The following is a 20,203-nucleotide window of genomic DNA, read 5'->3' on the forward strand; positions in this document are numbered from 1 at the left end:
GATACATTGACACAGAGTGATTTTTTAGTATTTTGTTCAGAATCTTTTTTTTCTAGGTTTTTCTCCTTCAAAATTGGGTGCGTCTTATAGGCCGGAGCGTCTTATAGTCCGAAAAATACGGTAGTTGCTTTTAATACAAACACTTATGAAATGATATATTCATAATTGTAAATTATCATATCATTACCTAGGTAATATGAATAATATTGTAAGTCTTTTTTTTCTAATTCCAAGATATTTACTGTGGATTCTTTATTTCTTCTCATTTGCTGTGACTTTCGGATGCTGCCCATGCTTTTTGTGAAAATAGTACCCAGCAATTCTAATACATAACATATTTAACATAAGTTAAAGAACAACAGCTGTTTAACTTGTAGTCCATTACTAATTTGCCACAGAGCAATTCCTGTCAGTGTTTGAAGCATTTGCTCCCAAATTTAAGGCCTTGAAGGAATATTGTCAAGGGATGCATGATATTGATGCAGACATAAGCTCTTTTAGGAATATAAGACGCATATAAATGCAGTGTGCCTATTCCCTTTGATACAGTGACTGGTTCTTTTGATATCATATTTAGTGTTTTTAGAACATGAAATTTTTAATAATAAGATAGTTTCACAAATTTTAAGCAATATTTCCTTTATTGATGCAGAGTGTGACTGGAGCTGCAATGCCTGCAAAGGCCCTTTGAACACTGATTGCCTGCAGTGTATGGAGCATTACGTCCTTCATAATGGAGCATGTGTCGAGCACTGTCCACCTTCCTACTTCAAGCATCGGGACACCTGCAGAGGTACTTTATTTGTGGCAATTTTACTTTAAGTATGGATGTTATAAAGGCTGCCATCTTTTTTTATTTTTATACGTTTTATTGTGACTCATCTTTGCTAAGTATTTATTTAAGCATATTTAAGCATTTTCTACTGCAATGATACTGCAATGATATACCTTAATATAACACCCAGCACTAGTGTGAGGGAGCATGTGACAGTATATATGTGTGTGGGCGACAGACCATAATGGCTAAATTGATGCCCAAAATGTGCCAGTAAGCAGAGGTTTTTAATAAAGAAAAATTGTGTTTCTGACAAAAAAAAAAACATATCACTGTGTGCTAGATTTTTTTAGTTTTAAGGAAGCTAAATCATTAATTAAAAGATTACAGCTACAAAAAATATGTAAAAGAGTTCCTTCCTTACGGTTAGCCCTAAAAAAAAGTGTGGAACTGGTAGTGGTGGCTGTGGAGTGTTAATGGAAAGTGTGCAACTGTTACACACATGCAATAATTGTCGTTAGAAAGGATCTTTCACGATCCTTTCCAACAACTGCACGATGCATGAACAAGTACTGTACATTGTACTGTGCAGCACCACTCCACTCTATGGAGAAGGGAAGGGGAACCACAGAGCGGCACCCTGCTGCACGCTCTTCCTCTTCACTTTTATCAAGATCGTTTGTTGTCCATCGTCCATGGATCCGTCAGAACGGTCGTTTGGACAATGGACGACAGGCGCTGTACACACGCCAAGTTCTTGTCCGATATCAGCCCTGGGCTGATTATCAGATGAAAACCATTGCACGTGTGTACCTAGCCAAACTTGTCATAATGTTAGAGTAATATGCCCCTGTGTGAGCCATTCCATTGTACAAAATCCTGCATTGGCATAGCACATATTCACTTTAATGTATTCTGCATATTCTTACCATTACTATCTTTTCTACCCTTACATGCTGTTTTTGACAAATCTGACCTCTAACTTGTGTTACAGTTTTCACTTTCTTTATTAATTGATGGCTAGCTATATGCTTGTACTGCCATTGGGACCTCTTTGGACTCTCTTAGTTCAAACTACTTTCCCCTGCTGCTAGATACATGTGGTTTTAGTGTATTTTCTATCTGGTATTGAAAAACAGCTCAAAGTACCATTCCATAGTATAGTTATAGCCAGCTGTCCATGTACAGCACAGGAGAATAAATGAATCCATAATAGTGCCCAATCACATGATGATTTTAATTTGTTTACATATACCTCTGTTCCTGACAGTAAGTACCACATTTCACAGCCTCCCTCTTCATTGCTGTATGTATAACTGACTGCCGGAGCAACTCCATCTGTATTGCTAATGTACTGGAAATTGAATTTGCATACATTTATTTACTGCACAGAGAAGTAATGATGCTCCCGTTTTGGAAATAAACATGAAATACTAGATTCACAGACGTTTTTACCTCCTGCAGATATAACCTTGGCTGACTGACAATCCATTATTTATTAACTTCTCATTGATGACCTTTTACAATATACTTCTTCTTTTCCCCATTTCCTGCCTAGCCATAAGATAATCAGGTCATCAGCATCTCCTATATAAATATTAATGTATTCCACTGTCATCTAAATTCTCATTTCTCCTCTCCTTCTCTGTTATTTTCATTCATCTTAACATCCTCCTCATATTACAATTGTCTCTTGCTAGATTCATCATTTTTTAATATGCTTTAGCTCTGCTTCATTTTGGTCTCCTCCCTAAGTTGTTGTTCTTGTTAGTTCGAAATATATCTCACATGCGCCATAATAATAATCATGTGCTGATATTACTTTGTGTGGCTTTGAAGTTGATATAAAAACATAGTCCTTGAAATCATATACTGCATAAGTTAGAGTATGTTAATTATATATATTTTAAATGCAATTAGAAAGAATATCAAAGATTGATACGTTATTTGGTGGTAGATTTTGGAAGATTACTAAATATTTAAAAATGTACTGTAAGCAGAGTATATTGTAATACTATTTCATAAAGGCATATGATCATGGTCACATGCTTTAAAAGGAATCTTACACATTTAAAAACATCTATACAATAGTTTTCCAAGCATGTAAATGCAAACCACCCAATTCAACCACTGAAGAGCTATATTGTCTTGCAGCCACTCAAGAATCATCTTCACGCAGCTAATTTAGTTTGCTTATTTTAGTTATCAGAAATCATAGGTGCCTATATTTATAGACCAAGTTTAGCTGTGTCAGTATGTGTCTATTAACCTGACAACCTTTATAACTAATTTACCATGTCAAATTCTTACATTTTTTTAAGCCTAATTGAATTATTTTGTTTTGTTACTGTACTGCAGTCAGGATGCATATACAGTAAAAATGTGTTCTTTATTTACATTTCTTCAGCATGTAAGTGAGAATTGGACCACTATTGTAGCATATAATGCAACAGCCTAGATCTCTAGAGGTCAGATAGGCCCAATAGATTACCTTTCCAATCAACAGCACTGCTCAACCAGTAAAAATGGGAGAGTTAGGCTGCAGATTTGTAAATGCCAGCAACTAAAAACTGCAAGTGAACCAAATTTATTACAGTGTATGCAGCATTTAATGTTTATTACATTTCTTGCTCAAGTGCTTCATATAGGCAAAAAAGTTTTGGAGAGGATTTTTTAAAAATGTTTGCAAGCAGAGAAAAAATTCCATTTGGTCTACGAAAAAGGCATTCACCTCCTAATTCCTGTTGTGAGTTGACAACACAACAGCATTTTTAGGAGCTCGGTGAACTTAGGGTTGTTAGCGCAGCTCCATTGTATTTCACGAAGTTACTCAACCTTTCCCCCTATCTTATTTGCCATATAAAATATAACAAAACAAAAGTTACAGGTCACAGGCAGGCTGTATATTTCTCTTAAGATCAACAGATATAACAAAATGCTTTTAATGATGTATTTAACAAAGCAAAAAGAGATGAAACAGAAGAAGTCTATGTTAAGGTTTTCATACAATTAATAAAAGTATTTTATTGTTATTTCACCTACTAAGAAATATAGTTGCAGTCATTACTGACACTTTTGTTTATAAACAAATCCATATGTCAAAGCTAGAAGTATGTATGAGGTAAAGATGACGTTGAAAAAAGGAGGAATGTAAATTAACAGAATTACAGACTGCAGATGGGAGAAGTTAAACCCGCAGATCATATGTTGTATTATTAATGTGCTTGATACAAGCACTTTAAATTCTGATGCAGCAGTCTATGGTTCTTTGAAAGGCAAGCATAGATTTGCCAACCTCTTTTGGCTGCTGCTTTAAAAGCTGCTACAAAGTTACTATGTAAATCCCAAGTCCGCTTTAAGGCATGGGATTACCGTGCAACTCCTGGGATTTTGTGAAAAGATTTCTTAATACAGAACAATTATTATTTTCAAATATTATAAAATCAAAACAAATGGTTAGCAGAAAAATAAAAAAGGGGATTTTTGGTACAAGTATTGAAAAATTGGCCTTTTTTTGCTAAGAAATTTGTAAAGCAAAATGCATTTCAGGAAATAATGTTTTTGCCTTTCTATATTGGGATGATCATATTTTACTATACACGTATTAAAAATGTGGTTAGAATAATTGCTGAAGGATAGCTGAGAAAAGATGATATAGCCACAAAGGTAATTGTTTTACAAACAGTGGTCTTACTTATCCATCCTTCCCCCTGCTCCTCTTCGGCTGCATCTCTTTGCAGTTTTCTACACTGGCTTCCATTTCACCTTAGAATCAAATTCATGCTCATGTGCTTTGCCTTCAAATCCCTCCACAGATCTTGTCCCACCCACATTTCTGACCTGGTAAAAAAAATACTCCCCCTGATGCTCTCTCTGCTCCTCCAATGACCTACTAATGTCTTCTTCACTCATAACCTCATCACACACACGGATACAAGACTTTTCTAGAGCTGCCCCAACTCTCTAGAATGGTCTTCTTCGTCCTTTTCACCTTGCTCTGTGAGATCACCCATAGGAAGGGGAGGTGTTTCAAAGCAGGAAACAGGGCCAGCAGGTTTTAAGCGCACCAAGGGTTTATTTCACTTCACCATTTACACACAAAACAGGCAAAATAAAACAAACCACAAAAAGAAAGCCTGGCCACTTGGCCACTAACTCACTGTTAGTTCCCTTAACTAGCAATCCAGCCCAACCTAGTGCTGTGCAGGACTCTTAAGGCCCTAACCATACATCTTTTGCAACATCGTCTGTGTCTTTACATCACCTTGGCCCTCCTCCCAGCTCAGCAGCCAAGACAGAGCCCCAGGAATAAGCAGGCTGGGAGTTTATATCCCCAGCCTAATTTCCAGGATGCATTTCAGGTGAGACAGTTACACCTGATCATACCCAGGCCTGTTTAGCTCCCCCACCTGGCCAGGAAGCTCATTGTCATTCAGCCTGGTACTTCAACCCCAGCTTCAGGGCAAAAGGAAAACTGACTAAACAGAAAAATACTCTGCATATAACCTGTATCTGAGGCAAATGTACCTGTCATTCTGGACAAAACCCTGTGATTTATTTGGGCAGCTGTTACAGCTCCTGCTTTCTGCTCATTTAAAAGAGCACTCAAAACCCATTTTTTTCAAACTTGCCTATCATCTTCCGTCTTTTGAAACTGTCACTACCTCCCATCACTACAAATTTCCCCTCCTATTGTGTGCTAATTCCCCCACCTACTGTATTGTAAGCTTTTCGGGGCAGGGTCCTCTCCTGGCTCTATTTGTCTGTCATTTGCAACCCCTATCTAATGTACATTGCTGCGTAATATGTTGGCACTATATAAATCCTGTTTATTATTATTAATAATAATATTAATATTACTGTCAAATTGCTTTAGGAGATGGAAACAGGATGTACAATCACTGTGCTGTTTCATTAGGCTCTAAGCAAAGCCTTTACAACAAATGAACAGAAATGTCTCCTTTCGGGTATACATTTATTCACACCTAGAATACAGAAAATAGGTTTTTACAAACAAAGGCAGGTGCAGATGAGATTAAGTGCAGATGAGAAAGGCAGGTGCAGATGAGAAAGGCAGATTAGGTGCAGATGAGAAAAGCAGGTGCAGATTAAGTTTGTTATAAGAATTAATAGTTACAAAAGATAAAAGGCCTCACTTTAATCAGTTTTAGTCCCAGGTGTCATTGTGTGTTTGTGTTTGTGTGTGTGTGTGTGTGTGTGTGTGTGTGTGTGTGTCCCGCTGAGATGTCCCATGTTTTGTAGCAGCATTTAGTCTCAGTGGCTGTCTGTAGCTGCTCCAGGCTCAGTTTTCTTTATGCGCTTTGTATATTTTTGTAACACAGATGTCTGGCAGTAAGATTTAATCCTTTGTTGCAAAACTCAATTTCTAGTGCAGATCTAAATTTGAAAGGAGACTGTGGGGTAGAATAGAAACATTTTTACTTGTGGGTAATGAGACTGAAACTTTCCTACTTTGGTATTATAAAATATACACTTTTCATTTTTTGGACTGATATCTATAACAGTTTACTGATACTCTAACCACATTTTTATCTTTATTGTTTGTCTTTTAAAAATGTTAGTATACAGTAATTGCACCACTCAAAATATATGGAGTTCTAGTTTATTTACCATGTTTACCTTTATGTTTTGTTTAATAAAGAGTGTGGAGAGCACTGTCTGTTCTGCACTGATTCCATTCAGTGTAGTCAGTGCAAGGCCCCATTCTACCTGCTTGATGGACAGTGTGTTACTGAATGTGGAAAGCATCGTCTTGTGTCACACTCTGATCGTAGATGTCTAGGTAAGAACACTTTTATTTTATTTATTTTATGTATAATGCTAACATATTCTCCAGCAATAAAAAAACACCTGCAGCAGTCCCTGCCTCCATGGAATGTGCCGTCTAATGTGCAACCTACAGTTAAAGAAATGTTTCTAAAACCAGCCATCTAACCTGCCATAATCTTTCTAGATTATTGGGGAAAAAGAACGAGGACAGAAGACATGCACTTAAAAATAGAACATCCAACCTACCTGTAGGTTGTTTTCCAAGTGAAACATGGCTTGCGCAGATTTCACATTCCGGCATCAAAAGTATTTTTTTCCCCTATGGTATACACATAAATAGCTGAATCCATTTATGGCCAGCCTTAAACTGCTTTACTGAAAAATCATGTATCAGATAGCCCTACACTAGACTGGTTATATATTGAACGGTAATAATAATAAACAATTTCCAGATCCAACAGATAGCATAAATAATAACGCCAACACATTTTACATTCATATTTACTTAACTGTGTTGGTCATCAGATCAGAATCTTAGCATTTTGTTTTTTTTTTTCTAACTACTAATTGCAAAAGATGTGGTATTACTTTGCTATTTTGCAAATTTATTTCGTTATAAAATAAATAAACCACATTAAATGTTTTAACATATGGATATAAAGGAAATATCTTTATTTTACAGCCTGTCCTGCTGGATGTGTTGAATGTGATCATTCACAGCAATGTAAAACCTGTGACAGCCAGACTTTTTTAAAGAACCACCACTGTGTACCTCAATGTGGGAATGGTTTTCTAGAAAAATCCAGAACCAGGAGCTGTGAAGGTATGAAGATAACTGTAATTTTTACACAGATATTATTTTACATACAATTCCTCCTAGCAGTGTAATGTAGACAGATTTGATGATGTTCTTCTTATTAGGCTGTCAGTATTCACAGTGTCAGCCAGGCACCTGCACTTCAGTATACCACAATATATGAATGCAGCAGCGTTGGGGTGACCCTTGTTGCCTAAAAGAAGGGTGGGTATCTTAAGAATTGAGGCTTGTTGGAAAGAAATGGGCTGCCTCCGTGCAAAGTATGTCAACACAAATACCTGGACATGGCTATGAATAGAGATCGCATCTGCAAAGGGGAGCGCTTACTTGTTAACAACACTTTAAATAGCAGCTAGCTTTTGTAAAGTTTTGATGTGGAATTCTGTTGTTGTGATTATTATCACATATATACATATGATATATATCATATACAACAACATATTGGAAATACTAATAGTCCTACTGAACATGTTTGCATTGGGAACATGAATGAATATATATATATATATATATATATATATATATATATTCATGTTCCCAAAGCAAATATGTTCAGTATATATATATACATATTTGTTACTTCTGAGATCTGAGATCACGATAGTACAGCAAGTTTTTAGTAAGGGACTTGTTTTGAGCTAATACTACTATGCTAGAAGCAGTGCCTATGTCTTTACATTTTTACAAACTGTAATACATTATAATACATATTTACATATTGTACATTCAAACAAATAGCCTCCATCAGCTCCTGCTTCATGCCTAAAGAACTACAGCAAAGTAACAATGTTGCAGTTTGATCCTATCCTCCCTGGTCTCCCATATATAAGCCACTCATCATTTGTTTAAAAAATCCAGCAAGTGTAAAGGGAGAACACTGCACGGGACAGCCACAATGCAAATATTGGAACTAAGTGGGAGGTGGTAAATGTCTATGATCTCTGGGCAATGCAGCAAAGATGGACAATGAAACCAAGAGGTCATAGAGAATCACAAGTGCTGGGGTTCACCTAGCCAACCTGCACAGAATAACTCACTGAGCTTAATAAGTTAAGTAATGCTGTTTCTGTCTTTACCCATTCAATAATGTGCAAACATCTTGTTTTTTGCATTTTCTTGTTTGGAATTGGCTATTTTTCACTGCATTCACTATCAAAAAGGAATTCACTATCTGCATCTAAGTAATCATTCATTGCAGTGTGATAATTACGGGTATATCCATTTTTTATTAGCATAAGAAAGAATAATATGAAAATAAAGCAATTGTACATCTTATAAGGACCATAGTAAGAAACACCTATGATATAAAACAATAATAATACAGGATGTGTAATGCTCGTTCATGCATTGTGCAGTCTTTTGTTGTTGGAAAGGACCATGAAAGATCCTTTCCAACGACAATTATTGCACGTGTGTACCTAGCCTAAAGAATAATATAATAATTTGTAAATATAAACAAAAAAATGTGGACTTATATACAAAAAAATGTGGAGAGATGGATGTTGGGAGGGGAGGTTGGAGATCAGTGAACTATTATTTGTACCAAAATAGGATTATAGTACAAGTATGGAGCAGTCTAATTCAATAGAGGGAACAAAGGGAGCCATAGTGACCATTTTTTCTGAAATGTATGTATAGTGTCGGTAAGTATTGCATTTTATTGATAATTATCTCTTTTACATCCATATCACTGGAATTATTTTTTTTATATCTGTTTAATTTCTGGTGTTTTAAAATATTTCAGTTTTTTTTTTTTTTGTTGTAAGGAAGTCATCTTGTATAAATATGGTCTGCTAAATAGAAGGTAGTTAATTTTTCTGTAGAACATTGACAGAATAAGCAGGCACCACATTCTCCATAGAAGTATTCCCATCACATAAAATATTGAGCTGTAGAGGAAACCATGCCAGAAGTTTTACACAGTATCTAGAGTATTAATAATGTGAGAACAGTGGGAGCACTAAGCAGAAGGCATTATAAGGGAGACTTTTTTACATTGCAGTAATTAGCTTCTCCTCTATATTGACTTCTTGTTAATTTAAAATAATGATCCTTGAGTTGTCAGATTTGTTTTGAGCGCATATCAAATTACAGGATGTATGAATCAATTGCATATTGAGTGATTTAATTACACTTTTATAGCTGTGCCTTTGAAAGAGGCATTTATTATACAACTTAAAGTCTTTGTAGGAAATGAAGGATAAAGTGTATTGATGTTTATGTTGTATAAAAAAATGCTCGGCAACATTTGATCATGAGCACTGTTGCATGCACACATGCAAACTGGATTTTTGCAATATTTTATTTGAAAGCATTGGCAAAAATTAAAGAAAAATGATGCAAAGATACAAAATCCATTCATTTTATCAGATAGGTAACAAGAATTCTGGTGGTGGTAATGGTTTTAAAACAATAATTACAGGCCTGTAACCAATGGTCAAGTTAAGGACTTTTTATAACGCTAACAACCAATTACAATCAATATTTGAAATATTTAACTATTGCCCAGATTGAATCTAAACTGATAATGAGTTTTCGTGGAATGCTCTAATTGTCATTATCATATATTTTAATCTAATTGTGTTTTTTTACTGGGCCAATTTCAGTAATATGCATATGCTATTTATTTGTGCCTTTCCTTCGATTACACATCATTGGATGTAGAGTTTAAATACTTTGTAAAATAGATAAGAGAAAAATAAATGTAACAGAAAAGATAGTACTTGGTGTCTTTTTCTAAATTCTTACATATAAATTTGATAAAGTGGTAATAGGATGAACCTAATGGATAGACTCCAGTGCCCTTAATCTTAGATTTCCACAGCTAAATCTATGTAGCCTTTGTATGATTCTAGGTCTGTATCTGAAGAGATTTATTTATCAGTGTGTTATGCATATTATAAAGGTAATCTAATAGGAATTGCATCACTGTGCAGTTCTGATAAGATTCTATAGTTGTATACCGTATATACAGTATGCCTTATTTAGTGTTCATATGGATTGTTAGAAGCAAATAACACTGCCATGTTTTAGTAGATAAAAGAAAATGAAAACCTGATTTGTAGAGGTTAAATAACCTCTAGAGCCCCCGGGGATTGCACACTCTTCTCAAAGAATGCAGACCACAGCTGCAGTCATTGAGAAAATTCCTGGTGTCCAAACAAAAAAAACTATCCGTGAAAAATAACTGCCAGGGGACGGATGACAGTGGGTGTGTACAATGGTCTGGTCGGCAGAAATTTTGGGCTTCTAGACACACTCATTTTTAAACAGCAACCCTGATGTTCAATTTTCAGCACTTTTTTATAATTATGACCCCCATATTTTGTAATTTATTAAAGGTGTGGAGATGAAATTTGGGGTACTGCTAGCTATGGGGGTCCCCTATGTTCCCTGAAAATTTCATAGGACATACTGTTCAGGAGATATGGGGGTTTGTACAGGGAGAGATGTAAGGCTGTAGTAGATGACATGCTGCATTCCTACGCAAAGTGAAAATGAAACTTCCAAACAATTAGGTCATTGTACACACCCACTGGTATCCGCCCCCTGGCAGTTATTTTTTTGTTTTTTTTTGTTAGGACACTGGCACAGGAGAACCTCCTGACATTGTAATATAAGTATCTCTTACAAATGATTCATTTGTATCTGTAACAAATGTATCATTTTTAAGCGATACCTATATTACAATGTCAGAAGGTTCTCCTTGGCTGGGCATCTTCTCAATGATTGCAGCTGTGGCTGCAGTCATTGAGAAGAGTGTGCGATCCCTGGGCACTAGAGGTTAATTACCTCTAGTGCCTGGAGATTGCGCGAACAGGAGGATTTCCAGGGCTGTATCATGCAGCCCTGGAAATCCTCTGCGATCCCCAGCCACTAGAGGTTAATCGCAAACAGCTCTGGGAATCCTCCTTTTTTAATTTCCTCTTCCAATGGTTTCGCAAAATTAGTTCGCTGAAATTTCGCGGAACCCTTGGAAGTTCGAGGAAATTTTCACAAGAATGCCAGAGGCATTTTTGCTTATCTCTAGTCATTATGCCAATAATTGCTTTTTTTCTCTTACAATAATAATGCACCTATTTCTTAAGAATAGTTTTGAATTTGTTTTCTCAATAACTCTAACCATAACCTTTTTACACTTATAAATTGTTTTTTGGGCTAATGTAGACTTGTTGCTCTAATACTGCAATTTTATTTACATGTTTTGCTCATAGAGAGAAAGAAAGATAGAGAAAGGAAGGTAGGAACGAGAGGGGGGATTGAAACCAGTTATAGCAGTTAGTAAATAACTCTTTAGTTACTAACATCAGATGTTTCTGAGTTCTAGGTAAATGCCTGTAAATAACATTACAAGAAAACATTATAGTACAAGAAAATACTATATTGTCATGAGTAAAGAATGTTACACACAGTTAGAAATATTAATCCCAGTATTCTTTTTTATTTCAGCTAACATTCATCACCCAGTGCTCCTCGTGCATGGAACATTCACAGTTGGAATTGGGGCAGTGAGGCCACTGGATCTCTCCTTTATGAGTGTAAAAGATGTGGACACGGAAGAAGTCAGTCTTACCTTTCATGTTGTAAATACTCCAACCAACGGCCGCCTTGTGAAAATATTACATGGCAAGGAGATTCATCTTAACAAAGACACACACTTTAGCTGGAAGGATCTTATTGAGCAAAGAGTAAGGTTCAAGCACAGCAAAGAAAAGTCAAGGTAAAAGTGGAAACACAAAACCAGCAATTCTTTAGAATGTTGGCTAAAAGTGTTACCGATTAAACTTGGTCTAAAAAGCAATAGTGTATATGATTGTGTATATAGTATAATAGTATATAATTGTGTAGTACAAATACAAAACAAAATAAAAAAGCAGGACTTTTAAGGTGGCACATCACATCAATAAATGTTTTTTTTTTTACCACATTTACATTACCACATCCAACTGTATACAATCATTATTTCCATATGACATCACATATTTTTTCTATTCTTGTTTAACACAAAGGAAGTGGGGTAAGGTTCAGCCATCGCATCAACTTGTTCATGAGGTAACTACAAAGCATAACATGTCAAGCATCAATAACTAGGTATATATGTATATTATGTTATGTTATGTTACTTTGGTAACATCACATGAGTGCAAGTAAGATATACTGATGAGAATATAAATGTGTAACGCCTAATTGTTGTGATTTGGATGTATGTTACGTCTATAAAACATGTCAGACATAAAAGCCTACCCACTCAATTTATGTTGTATAAGAAGAATAATATAAACAAATGTAACTATAATAATTAAAACATGAATAACTGTAATTATTATTAGTCACTAGAACCACTGATGTATACATCTTTTTCTGCGTAATATTTTTATTGTGCATAAAACAATAGGGATCTTATTACACATTTATTAAAGTTTATTGAAGTTTTAGATCCTCTAATGTCCTGCAGTTTTTATTGTGTTTGTATATAGTATGGAGATAGATGATGGTGCAGTGAATTACCCACAGCAAGATCAACTCAAGATGAGGTGTAACCCACTTCATTTGAGTTAAACAAGGAAAGAATAGTATGAACAAATCTAATGTGCTATAGCAATGATGATTGTATACTGTTGATTTAGTTAGACAGTTAGAAGCCATGTAATAGTAAATTATAGAGGATTTTTTATCCTTTAAAAAAAAAGAAAAAAAAACAATAGGTAGCGCATTTATTTTTTTATCACCTACACCTTTTTATGATGTACAAGTTCCTTAAATGGCTTTAGGAATAAAAAAGCAAATACTCTTAGGTTTCTGCATATCCATGTACGAAGCTTTATAAGTGCCCCAAAGACCCTGCATTGGGCCTTCTAAAATAAACATTATAATACTTCATCCTGAGAATATCAAAAGCTGGCCTGGACCATCACTATGATAGGTGGCCTTTCAATGATGGTACATGAGGTGAATGGGGATGAACTAGCTTTCAGCAGTGCAAAGAGTGCAATATTACATGTATGACACACGGGGTACTATTACAGCTCCACAGAGTTTCATATTTTTCTGAATTTGTGTGGCTAGTTTAGATGCTTGACCTTTGTGACATATGTACTTTAAAGGGTCTTTTCTCCCTATTATTAACAAACATATTTAATTTTCTTTCTGTTCTCTGCATTTATAGCAGAATGGGAGGAGTCTCAGTCCCATTATCATTCCCCTTAAACTTAGTGTTTTTTCCCCTGGTGGAGCAAATTGTACCAGGGTTTTTTTGCCTTCCTCTGGATCAACTTTGTCCATAAGGTTTTAAATCTGGGATATGCTTATTTCCCTAGTGGTTGAACTTAATGGACTTATGTCTTTATTCTACCTGACTTATTGTGTAACTATGTAAGAAGTGTTCCCTTTTTGGTAGCTAGGAAATCAAGTCATCAGCCTTGGTACAAGATTCATGCTCATTTACTAGACATTTTCCTAATTACCTTCCCCAGTGTTATAAAGCTAAGTTTGTTCTGTTTATACAAGCATAATATGGCATGCTTTTCTCTAAACACACTTCTATAACTAGCAAGCAGCAAAGCATTTTAAGAATTTATTTCTATGCATAGTAAATTATGGCAGATTAAATGGATTAATTGCTGACTTACATTTTAATGGTGATTCTACCATCTTAATTATTTTCACATTTGTATTTCCGATTTAATGAAAAGCAAATTTCACGATGAAGCCTTTTTTATTTAATAAATGTGTCTTCAGTTGTAATTTAGTGATTTTTTTCTTTAGTTTGCTTTTTTTTTTGGTATACACATGGCTAATCGTTTCACAGCTTTAGTTGTCAAATCTGCACTTATTTAATTGCTTTTCACTTTCTTCAAAATATTACTTTAAACTCAACAAAGGAATTAAGCAAGCATTCACAATGTTGCAGTTTTTTGAAGCGTGTAAAATGTCTCTGCTAGAATGCCCACTTCAGATAAAATTGTTATTATTTCTAAATCAGCTAATATACTTTGTGCTGTCTGGAAGGCTTGCCTGATTGTTTTATAAAGCATATTATAAATCAGACCCCTCCTGCTGACCATAGCAGAATGGCTTATTAAGAAACAGTACTCTGAGTGAATGAAGGAATTTTCTAAAATGAAAAAAAAAAAAATTACTGAGACTACAGTATATAAGGAAGGATGAGTGCAGTTTTTATCTCAGACCATGTTACATTGAAATTGTTACATTATTGCATATGTAGCACATTTACAGAGGGATACTGAACTGTACAAGGACTATGTTGAGTTCTAGCAATGAAGACTATTTGTAAGGGTTTAGAAAATAAGTATACCTGTACTGATTACTACCCAACTGATTGCAAAATTGGGCACATAAAATAGAACGGCGCTGTGTGTACATCGGTCGTTATTTTATCTTCCGCCCTTTTGTCCTTGGAAACTATTGTGAAAGATAATTTTCAATGACAAAAATCTAAGGTGTGTACGCAGTCTATGTCCAAATGGCTCATTTTAGTGTTAATGTCAGGTTAGTGTATTTTGTTTTGCAGTTGCAAAGTCTGTGTAACCATCAAACAACTAAAGCCTAAGTTATTCAAATTAATTTTTTTTGTTTTGTTTTCAGGAGTGGCTTTTTCTCATTAAAAGTCAGCGACGGTCAGCTTTTCTCACAACCAAAAGCCATCAATATACAGGCTGTATCAACAAAGGTGATAAAAAACACTTATATACTACATCTTAACCTGCTCCAAATAATGCATGTGAAAATACAGTAGTTCTTTTAGCTAAATACACCAATGTGACATCAAAATGCAGTTTCCACTATCAAAAATCACTTCAAGACATGAAGAAAAATTGCAAGAAAATTGTAAAAATACTTTACTGGCTGCCAGTCACTTTCTGCAGACACCAGTGAGGTAAGTGCAGGATTCTTGGGAAGCTGATGATCCCAAATCTCAAGAAAAAATGCTCCAACTCTGTGCAGGAATGCATTCTTACATATACATGTAAACATTGGGATACTCAGCATTTCCCACATTCTGCAAGAAGACCTGACTTCGTCTGGAAAGGATCCAGAGGTGGGTTGTAAGGTAAGTATTTTTTATATTTGGCTTTCAGTGTTTTAGCATGGAAGTAAGGTGGGACTGCAAGGAGATTTTAAAACACATGTATTTATAGCAAGCTCTGTAGTTTATTTTATGCTATGTTTTTACAAGTTACATAATCCTATTGTTATAAAGAATCAATAATTCATTATTACCAGAAATATATTATAAGAAACATTTCCTCAATATGCATTACCTATTCTAATCTCCAAATATTCACATGTAGTTTAAGTTAATAAATCTTGTCACAGAATTGCAGAACTTTTACAGGTCACATGTGAGACTATCTACATATTGTGCATTGTAGTTATTTGTATTTTATGATAGCCCTGTTTTTTGTTTTTGTTGATACTGTTAGATAATCTGAAAACATGTATATTCTCTTCATGAGGTCAAAATTAAAATCTTATTTATTGGTATTTTTTTTAATATTGCTGTTGTATTTCCTTGTATACACTTGTAATGTACCATTACCTGATTATATTTGCATTTTGTTTTACTTCAGGCACCATACATCCTGAGGAATGAAGTTCTGGTGGTTGGCAGAGGAGAAATTGGAGCTCTTACTAGTTCTGTCCTAGACCTGAGAGATGATGATAATCCCCAGGATGTTGTAGTTATTGTTCTCGACTCTACAAAACATGGACAACTAGTTATCCCCCCAGGGAATACATCCATCCAAAAGTTCCGACTTGATGATATTAAAAATGGAGTGTTGCATTATAGCCATGATGGCTCGGACAGTCAGGGTGATGTCATTCTGCTTCAGTTTAATGATGGATACTACTTTCAGAATATTCTCTTTCACATCCAAGTGTCTGATAAGGTATTTATCTTTGCACAGTAAAATTGACTTGTTGCTGTTACTTTTGGCATTTGGGTGCAAGTCACACACTTTTTATAGTGACATCAATAAATCTGACAAAAGCTAACTAGGTCAGAGCTATTTAAGGACTTACTTGTAAAGGCTTTTCTGTTAATGACCAACTACACCTATTTCTCTTGTGTTACTTGGTGCAGAAGTATTGTTATGTTTCCATTTTAATTCATACACTCTGTTACTGTTTTCTGTTTAATATTTAGTGCGTTATGTAGACCTAAAAGTCATTAGTTCAGAATAAAAATATGGCTGGTATCATTACAAACATGCTTTGGTGATCCCCAGCTTCTGATATGTGCTTGGTGATTGACCTAGTAGTGAAGTCTTTTTCAGGATAAACAGTAGAGATTGCCTCTTGAAAAACAAGTTGGCAATGGCAACTTCCATATTAGTTGTCTATTAATTTAAAAATAATATCTTTATTCACAAAGGCCAGTAAATATACAGTTTTCAGCCGTACGTTTCCTAAATAATAAAGTCTTAAAGGACTGCATGGATTGTGACCACTTGAAAGAAATTGGATTTCTGCTCAATGAACTTGAATACCACTTCAGTTGGTAATGTTTTAATGAAGGTTTATGCACAAGCCACTTGAGAACATGCAAGCAAGAGCACTATATATTCGATGTTGGAATTGCGCAATGTTTATGTACCACATATATAGATACTGTTACTGGGTTAACCTCAGATACACCAAAGCATTCTATCAGAGCATATAGGTTGATCAGACCCTTGTTCCACATTATATTGTTTACTGCAGTGGTAATAAAAACTTGTGGGGGATCAATTACAGTGATAGAATTTTCCTTTGGTTCTGCCTATAACTGTCAGGTACCTAAATGCATTGCTGTTTGTTTTGTGTGGATCAATAGTACAGAATATAAGGCTAACACAGTTGGATATAATCACTGAAGCTTTTTACAGCTTGTTTCTGAGATAGATAGATAGATAGATAGATAGATAGATAGATAGATAGCACGAACGCTGTACACACACCTGATTCTTGTCGGATATCAACCCTAAAGCGATTATCAGACGAGAATCATCTGACGTGACAACGTAGCCCTAGTCGTACCTGTAACTCGTACAGTCATTATGTAAAACATTTTATGAAAGGATGTTTGTTTTAAAAGCTATGTTTCTATTAATATTTTTTAATTCTTTGTGGATGAGGAGATATATTATTTTTGCATATGATATAAACAGGCCTTCCACTGTTCTTTTTTTACTATAGTCTGTCTGTATAAAAATAATGGACTTTGTGATCTCCAAGGACATGAAATGTGCTTCAATGCTCCTGGTAGTCAGGGACCATATGACCCTTGCCTGGGGAAAAGAAGCACCCTAGGCAAAGGGTGCATTTTAATGATGGGCCCACTATCTCTTTTAACCTTATTTTAGAGCCTTGAGTTTTAATTAGCATTCGTATAAATTGAAACCTAAACTTGTCCTCTTTCCAAAGAATAAAGTAACAAGGACAGTTCTAAGTTATTCTAATATATTCGCTGGAACTTACATTGGTTGTATTAGCGAGGATTACAGGAAAGTTTTATAATTAGCATTTTAATGAATTCATTTTTTATTCTCAGAAATAGCCTGAATCAGCAAAGTTAACACACTTAAATGTGAATGATGAACTGATTTCTTTTTCTATTTTTCTGACAGATAAATGGAGGGCTTCAGCTTGTATTAAACTCTGCTGTATGGGTTCCAGAGGGAGGAATGCTTCAGATTTCCAACAGACTTCTTCAGACTAGGGCATTTGGTGCTGCTGACTCTGAAATCCTTTACACTATTACAAGTGAACGTCCAAAATATGGTAACTACTAATTGTGAAGTTAATGGAGGTTGTCAGGGATGCTCAAATACTTACATTTTTAGCAAAAAATATTTTCAACCTATAGTAACCAATCAGATATCAATTTCATCAGTTAAAAGGAATATACATTAGAGATATATTTATAAAAGATTCAGCCCAAAATTTGCCAGGATTCGCTCTGCATTTTCTTGTAGCATTCTCCCTATTTTAAATCTAACAAGAGTGAATCGTTCTGAGCAAATTTTGGCTGTGCTCAAATACCGTTAACTCTGGAGTGTAGATAAACATTTTCCCTTCTATAGTGTTTGTTAGTAAAGCTTGCTAGTGGCCTTCGTTGCAGTCAATAGAAGGGAGAATCTCTACTGAAATCCATGGGAGGCAAATGTCTTTGAAGCCAAGGGGAAAGTGAATGTATTATTGTCAATTGGTGGAAATCTGTACTGTCTGTGGGAGAGAAACTCCACTGAAGTCATTGGGAAAGTGAATGGATTGAAGACACTGGGCAGAAATGTCTATTGAAGTCTATATAGAAAAACTCTATTAAAAGCAATTTAATAGCCAAAATAATAGCAAATGATTTCAAAGAAACCCATTCCAAGTTAGCTGAATTACCCAGGTTCTCCCATGATAGTCTATGTTCTTCAGTCTTAGGCAGAGTACAGAAGAACGAATGCCATACATGCAGCACCGTTCTGTTCCATGGAGAGGGGGGAAGAACAAGCGAGCACGCCATTGTTTGTTTTTTTTTTTGCCAATGATTTCAATTGTTGTCATTCTTTGTTGGTCATCCATGAATCCATCAGGACAGATCTATAAACAACATCCTTCGACCATTCTTCACATATCAGATTCTCCCTGAGACAAGCCGGATTATTTGTATCAAGCGTGAATCATCTAACGTGTGTACATAGCCTTAGAGAGCTTTAATAAATCAGGCCCATTCTTCCATCTTCTGTTAGTTAGTGGGTAAACATCCTTAGTTACACTGCAAAACAATCATGGCATGACTCATTAGAATAGTAGAAGCTAGATAGTGGTTACAGTCAACTTAGATATTAGCAATATATTCTGGCTCTTTATGTATTGTCAACAATTATGGGTATATGTTAGAGATTTTCATGCTATGAAGAATCAGTCTATAACCCCTTGTTACTTTTGGTTAGGACCCCATGCTGATCAAATGGCAAAACTAATGTATTTTTAGTTTATCCTAAAACAGAAAAATAACATTAATTATTTTTAGGTGAAGTTGTGCTTTTGGCCCCTATGCCTGCTGATGGACCATCAGATAGCTGGCAGCGTTTGCCTGATGGAAGATTTGCCTCACCAACCACTTCCTTCACACAACAGGACGTCAATGAGGGCCTAGTATGGTACCGGCACTCAGGATCCCACTCTCAAGGAAGAGACTCTTTTAGCTTCCAGGTACAGAATGTTATGGAGTAACATTATGAATAATGTTCATTTGCTTCAAGGTTTCATTAGGTTGCCGGAGTCATATTACCTGCTAAAGCAGGAGGGAGAGGCTTTGGTGAGGAATCATGTGGCATCCAGCAGGAAGCAGAGGGAGACCACAGTGAAAAGGGGTCAGAGCTCAATCCCTGGTCCAGGTATTGGTCAGTTGGGCAGTAGGCAGGCGTTCTACAGAGTCCGGGCAAGTGGTCAAAGCAGGCATCGGCGAGACAATGTTCAAGGTCAGGCAAGTTGTCATGGCAGACAGGAAGGCATAATCCAAGGTCCAGGCAGTCGTCAGAGTAAGTAGCAATTAGAGTTTTTCAGAAAAGAGGTTAGTTGATGCAAAATCACAGCACCAGTTACCATTACTGCTACTGTCTAAAATAGCCTTTGCTTTTTTAAGGAGAGCCTCCTCCCTGATCGATTTGTTCATGCCCACCCACAGACATGCAAGCCCTGGGAGTCCAGCCGCATGTAACCCCGCCATCTTTGTCAGGCAGCAACAGAGAATGAGGGCTCAGCCTGACAGCTTAGCGAGGAAGAATGGCGTGGGATGGTTCAGCAGGGAGCACTAGGAGAAT

At 35.8% G+C, this 20,203-nt stretch overlaps 1 protein-coding gene across 2 annotated transcripts in view; it reads left to right on the forward strand.

Annotated features, from left to right (window-relative positions):
* FRAS1 (Fraser extracellular matrix complex subunit 1) overlaps window positions 1-20,203 on the forward strand; it is a 251,450-nt gene that overhangs the window by 165,300 nt on the left and 65,947 nt on the right. For both annotated transcript variants that reach the window (XM_072405386.1, XM_072405387.1), the window contains exons 24-31: window positions 653-793; window positions 6,438-6,578; window positions 7,248-7,388; window positions 11,832-12,102; window positions 14,988-15,072; window positions 15,974-16,294; window positions 18,014-18,167; window positions 19,411-19,592. In XM_072405386.1, coding sequence (XP_072261487.1) covers window positions 653-793; window positions 6,438-6,578; window positions 7,248-7,388; window positions 11,832-12,102; window positions 14,988-15,072; window positions 15,974-16,294; window positions 18,014-18,167; window positions 19,411-19,592 — 1,436 coding nt within the window. The remainder of the gene's footprint in view (window positions 1-652; window positions 794-6,437; window positions 6,579-7,247; window positions 7,389-11,831; window positions 12,103-14,987; window positions 15,073-15,973; window positions 16,295-18,013; window positions 18,168-19,410; window positions 19,593-20,203) is intronic.

The sequence above is a fragment of the Pyxicephalus adspersus genome, chromosome 3 (genome assembly GCF_032062135.1).
Source record: "Pyxicephalus adspersus chromosome 3, UCB_Pads_2.0, whole genome shotgun sequence".
NCBI classification, from domain to species: Eukaryota; Metazoa; Chordata; class Amphibia; order Anura; family Pyxicephalidae; genus Pyxicephalus; species Pyxicephalus adspersus.